We start from the raw sequence: 6,352 nt of genomic DNA, 5'->3' as shown, positions 1-6,352 counted from the left end.
TTGCCAAAACGTTTGATAAGCCTGGTTGCTGGGATGAAATTGTACATCTAAAAGAACTTTTGTCGATCTCTGTCTTGAGGTCGTTTTAACATAACTATAAAACGCAAGTCGATCTTTTTATTTTTTGTGATTTATTGACCCATCCAAAAATGTGTAAAGTTTTCTTATGACGACGTTTTGATGAGTGATTCTGCAATGCTGTAAATTCCACTAAACCAGTAAGTATACAGCCTTATTATTTAATCTGATTTTTTATTGATAGAAATAGATACAGATGCATTTTGAATGACAATAATGATGCTGATTTGAATTTTTAACAAACGTTAATACATATAGCAGATTTAAGGCATACAGATAAATAAAATTAACCCACATAAGAATAACCTCACAAGCAATGAATCGAATAAAAAGAAGAAAGAAAATACTTAACAAAAATTCTAAATTGAAAATGGATATTTATATTTGATCCCATGATCGAGTCAGTTAAAGATCGGAAGATCGTCAAGCAAAATAAGTTCCTTACGGAATAATTTAAACACATACTTGTTATATTGAACGGAAAGTAGTTAACCATTCAAAATTTGAAAAGTAGCAAAAAATGCCAATTTGGGTTATATACTAGTGTACTCGGCTCACGGAATCGTAACATTATGAAGAAAGTGAAAACGTTCTAGACAAATAGGTAAATAATAGTGGTGTGTTGGTACAAACAGCTATTGTATGGATAAATACTTTTTAATTACCTATCTCTACCTTTAAAACTACCTTACGCATTTGAGTAAAAGTGATATTTTGACAGCTTGTATTATATTCTTTACACAATACCTACTATCTTCCTTTGCATGAAGTTTGTTAAAAGTTTTTAAGTGTTTTTTTCTGTCGGCATCTGACGTTTGAACTAATATCATGAAATAGTTATATATAGTCGTGCAGAGGAATTAGAATTTTCAAAGTTGTAAGTTTAATTCTTTAGATTTTATATCTTATTTTTTTTAGTGATAATGTACTTAATTGAAATAATGCTTTTCAATAAAGAAAATTGATACATATTTTTTTTTTAGATAATTTAATGCGGCGGTAGCCGCTTGAATACTGCAAAAAAAATAATTCAAATAATATATTAACAATGTGATTTATGCAATTGAAAAAAAATAAAATGTAAAGAGCAGTTTGCTAATAAACTGGAAATTAAAAAAAAATGCTGTTATAGTTAACTCGCCTTACATTTAAAAAAAAAAACATTTTTCTTTTCTGTGTAAATTTTGTAGTCAGTAGCTGCAAGTAAACATTAACATGGCAGTTTACTCCGTAGATTTTTGTTATGATTTATTGATTGATTGATTTTTGCTTGCTTGACGTAAAGTGACAATTATTTCATGCATATGTAGGACGTATAACATGAACAAGTGATACAATATGTAGATTCTGCAAAGTAGGCCAAACGGCAGAAAATTTTATTGTTACTGTGGGTATGTTAGATAGGGCTGTTATTTAGCTTTGGAGCAGGCCACCTACGGACCCTCAAACAATCCTTGTCATGTTTCTTTAACATGCAGAGCGTATCAATCTCTCTACACGAGGCATTGGATGTAACTTCACCGTTCTAACCAGACGGGGCTGCTTATCAATATATCCCGCACAGCCACACAGACGTCTTCTTTTGGCAAATGATTTTTGAAGGAGGCCAGGGTGGCCATAATTCTATACAATTTAACTTTCAACGGGCAATTAAACATAACAGCAAAACACACAAGGGTGACGGGGGTATAAATTATGGTCACCCTGGCCTCCTTCAAAAATCATTTTTTTTTTAAGTTTATTCTTTTTTATGTTCTAATGTTTCAATAATTAAGAATATTTGCTGCGATCACATTTTTTGACGTGGGGCACTTTTAAAGACATTCATTTTACATTTTTCCACATTTGAATACTGAAGAATGTAATTGGTAACTTGATACGTTAAATATTTGAGAGGCGATCGTTTAAATGAGGATTAAACGAGATTTTCAAACATTTACCAAACTTTATATGCACACTAAACCTTAATAAGATTGTTATTCTTTTGATCAAAATGTTTATCTTCTGTCATATGTGTTATTGACAGTTGTGTTGCTTTTGGAGTGTGTTTGTCAATAAGAACTCATTATTAAACTTTCAGCTGAGATCAAAACTACCAAACTTATTCATTACAGTAATTATAATAAACGGATTTAAATACCACTATACAAAATTTATCTGACGACATTTAGTTCAGAGATTGATTGATTGATGTTTTCTTTACGCCGCATCAGGTTTAAGGGCTATATCGCGGCGATTTAATTCAGAGAATGCTGTGACGAATTTATAAGGATGCAATAGTGATTACTTCAACAGTGTTGTTCTCCTCTTCCTTTCCGTAACTTTTTAGTATTTATTAATGGTCTAATGTAGCTTTTGCTTTGTGTGATGAAATAATAGCATCTGACTTCATTCACAAAGCGGCCCCTTGGACATGTGAACAGTTAATGAAAATAAAAGAATGTGTCTTGGGCCCGATCAAGTTTTGTAATTTTCCAAGTTAAAAATGGACATAACTCTTTAACGGTAAATGACTCACTGACCAAATTCGAACTCTGTCTGTGTGTTGTGGTTCTTAGCATTATGTATGAGTTTCATAAAATTTGCATCAGCAAACTTTAGTTAGAATGCAGAAACGAAAAAAAAAGCAATTTTCCAAGTTATAAAGGGGCATAACTCTAGAACGGTAAGTGTCTCACTGCCCAAATTTGAACTTTGTCTGTGATTTTTGGTTCTTAACATTGTGTATGAGTTTCATAGAAGTTGCATGAGGAAAACATAAGTGAAAATGCGGAAACGAAAATGAGACGAACGGAAGGACGGTCAAGGGTAACACTTCAATATTGCCCCTTTCGTCGCGGCGGGGGCATAAAAACACGAATTACAATACTTCTATGATTTGACGCTTTTACTATTATAATCACTTAGATTTTGAGACTGAAAATTTTACGTGATTAAAATTGTAAAAACAGAAAAACATTATAAATGCGCCTGTGTAAGTATTTTAAAACTGTTTAAGGACGGCCAGAATTCCCTTTCTCGTTTATTATGTTTTTCGTCTAAATCAGATCGTTTATTCTTTTGCAATGTTTCTAAATTTATTATTAGCACCTTTTAATTAGTATATGAGTAATGAAAATAGCAGTTTTTTTTATCTATTTTATGTGCATACCTTGATAAAGGCCTGCAACTTAGAAAATCAGAAAATAAGTTAAATACTCTAATAGATAGCAAAATTATCTCCCATTGACCACTGACCCTTTCCTCATACATTTGAACTATTATTTTATGTTTCTTTAATCACTCTGTAATGTTTATGTCATGTTGTTATTAATGTTATGCTCTTAATGGGCCCTTTAATTTGGAAAAATAAAATATTGTATTGTATTGTATTGTATAGTATATGTGCCAATGAGCATTTTTTAGGAATTACAGAACAGTGACATTTCTTTCATTTCTTTAAATCTTCACCTTTCCAAATGACCTCCGGTGGGTTCCAATCCCAGTTTTCAGTCGGATTTTTAAAGTAAAGTCGTTACTAAAAAACGTTTGGCACTGGATATTTGGAGGGCACAAATTAGTTAGACTCTGAACTTTTCTTGTCCCCCCTCCTCTTCAGAAACATATTCTGTCGTCATTAACCTGATATTCCATATACATTTTTGTCTTATTACAGACATGGCTACGTCAGCATCGTGGACTTTATGGAAGAGGCTTCCACCAAGATACCAGCTAAGTGTTAGAACATTCGTTGACGAAGACGACCTAATTCGACACTCTCCGCCTGGTTCTCCGAAAACACAGAGACGGGGATCGCCTCGACATCCTCGAAGTGAAAATAAGTCTCCAAGACCACCAATTACTTCGCCCACGCCTGCCAATAAACGATCAATTCAAAATATACCTGAAATCGCAGAAAATGAAAACCATATGGAAAGACCAGTTAGTCCGTCGGGGTCTTATTTTCCATACAGAAAATCTGGATACATTGATCATTTTAAAACTCAGCAAAGAGTTAATTCGGCTCGAGCAATGATGGTATCAGATGACCGGTCACGTTCTCCGTCACCTAACGGTAGAATGAGTAAGACGTCTGCTCCTGATGCGAAAATCAATAAAGACATATCTATGGCAGCAACAGAAATTCAGCATTCGATTAAGCGTTGTGAGCACCACAAAGTACAAACTGAAAAAGAAGATCAAGATACATATCCCCAGTACTCTAACAAAATAGAACAAAGAAAATACTTGGTGCGAGAAACTGACGAGGGGACTATGTATATTGACAAAGGGAAAATCATATACTTCAGAAGATATAAATCAAGTCCAGTAGCACAAACGTCTAATTTATCGCGCTATAACGATGGTGGGTATCTTGCAAGTATTCGGAGAGAATATCTCACCAAACCACGATTATTGGCAATGGGACCAAGGCGAAAAACTTTTAGAGAAGAAACGAAAGTGTTCGAAGAGAGAGAAAAATATAACCGAAAAGTGGCAAATATACTCGACTATTACAGTTACCCTGATGAAGACAATATTTCGTTAGATGATTTGACTAAGTATACATCATCTGGTAGAAAGGACCATTCCCCTCGTAAACACGCTAATATGTCTCCAAAAAATGTTAAACGAATATATTTTGCCTATCCGAAATCAGAACATGAAGTTCGTTCTGTACCAATACCAGATATCCAGAATGACCCCGGTTCGTATTTCAAGGTCAACCAGCAATCGAAACTTCACGACAGAAATTTTTACTTGAAGACTCCCGGTCACAAATCCTCTTTCCGTGAGACAAACATACTAGACTGTGCATGTGGTATGTGTAGAATAGAAATGCAGCTCGCTTTAATGGCTCAGGCAGAGACAGAAAGTCATGCCAAGTTTCAACAATCAAAGATGCTAAAGGCTAAATCTACGAATAAGGAGAATGATGTTGCTAACAAAACTGATTTGGCCGAAAATGACCTTAAACTTGACCTTTCGTCCATCAATAAGGAAGTTGCTAAGGCATCTAACGTGCAGATACAAACCGAGGATAGTACAAAACAAGAGCAGTCAGAAGCAGTGGTAGAAGTAAACAAACAAGAGCAAACATTGACGGTTACTATTCCAAAGATGGAAACCAATAGGGAGATAAGTGAGGTGGCAAGAGAAAACGAGGCTAATACTGAAATAGTACAATCTGTGGAATAGTTTTCAATGCTCATCTTCCATCTAGTATCAGGAATACTCATACAATCCTAAACAAGTGCTACAATGCTTTATAGATATTGCCTGTTTTAATAGTTTGTGGGAATTTGGATTTTGTAGTTCCAATTTATATTTGAATTATTTGACATGTGTGGATGTACAAGAAAATGATATTCAGTTAATGGTTGAAATTCGTCAGTTTTTGTTAAAGAGCTAGTGCTATTTGATTAACTGTAATAATTGATTTTTTTATGGCATTGACCATCTTGAAATTAGTAAATTAAAAGAATAGGTTGTCTTTTAGGAGGGGAATTAGATAGTATGAAAAAATAAGAAGATGTGGTATAAGTGCCAATGAAACAACTCTCCACCAGAGACCAAATGATATAGAAATTAACTGTAGGTCACCGTATATCTTCAACAATGAGCAAAACCCATACTGCTTAGTCAGCTTTAAAAGGCCCCAAAATGATAAATGTAAAACAATTCAAACGAGAAAACTAATGGCCTGATTTATGTAAAAACAATGAACGAAATATAAATATGATATACAGCAACACACGACAACCACTGAATTACAGGCTCCTGGCTTGGAACAGGCACATACAGAATGTGTCGGGGTTAAACATGTTAGCGGGCGCACAACCCTCCCCCTAACCTGGGGCAGTGGTGTAACAGTACAACATATGAACAAACTATAAAAATCAGTTGAAAAGGGCTTAACCGATCAGATCGATACAAAGCAGAAAAACAAGTAACAAAAACACTGACCGGACGTGGCAGGGTATTTGTATACATCCCTACAACAAAAAACACTAAGTACAGATCTGAGAGTACTCGCAGTTACTGACAGCTAGTTCAAAGCCAATAACAACTAATAAGAAAATCATGTATCTAAGACTAAAATATCAATCAGTACACATCCATCATCCAATTGATTTTGTGCAGAGAAAAACACGACCTTGTGAATGCCGTTTTTTTTTTCTTCTTTCTTTGTTGTTGTAGATTTTTTTAAAACTTTTTTTGCCATCTTTATTCAATGTTGGTTTTTATTTATTTTTTTATTTTTGTAAAGGGCCCCGGGGGGGGGGGGGGGGGA

General features: G+C 34.4%; 1 protein-coding gene across 3 annotated transcripts; it reads left to right on the top strand.

The window, feature by feature from the left end:
- On the top strand, positions 1-5,556 carry LOC127736161 (uncharacterized). 3 transcript variants are annotated; one of them, XM_052246717.1, is made up of 2 exons: positions 1-218; positions 3,734-5,556. In XM_052246717.1, exon 2 carries the CDS (start codon positions 3,736-3,738, stop codon positions 5,254-5,256), a length of 1,521 nt encoding a protein of 506 aa, XP_052102677.1. In that variant the 5' UTR covers positions 1-218; positions 3,734-3,735; the 3' UTR covers positions 5,257-5,556. The 3 variants fall into 3 exon arrangements, with proteins under 3 accessions (XP_052102677.1, XP_052102678.1, XP_052102676.1); XM_052246718.1 differs by lacking the exon at positions 1-218 and adding an exon at positions 606-682; XM_052246716.1 differs by lacking the exon at positions 1-218 and adding an exon at positions 761-955.
- The last annotated feature ends 796 nt before the right edge of the window (positions 5,557-6,352 follow it).

This window comes from Mytilus californianus, unplaced genomic scaffold, assembly GCF_021869535.1.
Source record: "Mytilus californianus isolate M0D057914Y unplaced genomic scaffold, xbMytCali1.0.p SCAF_3, whole genome shotgun sequence".
Lineage (NCBI taxonomy): Eukaryota > Metazoa > Mollusca > Bivalvia > Mytilida > Mytilidae > Mytilus > Mytilus californianus.
Note: the sequence above shows the minus strand (reverse complement) of the source record. Positions and strands in the feature narration are given on the sequence as shown.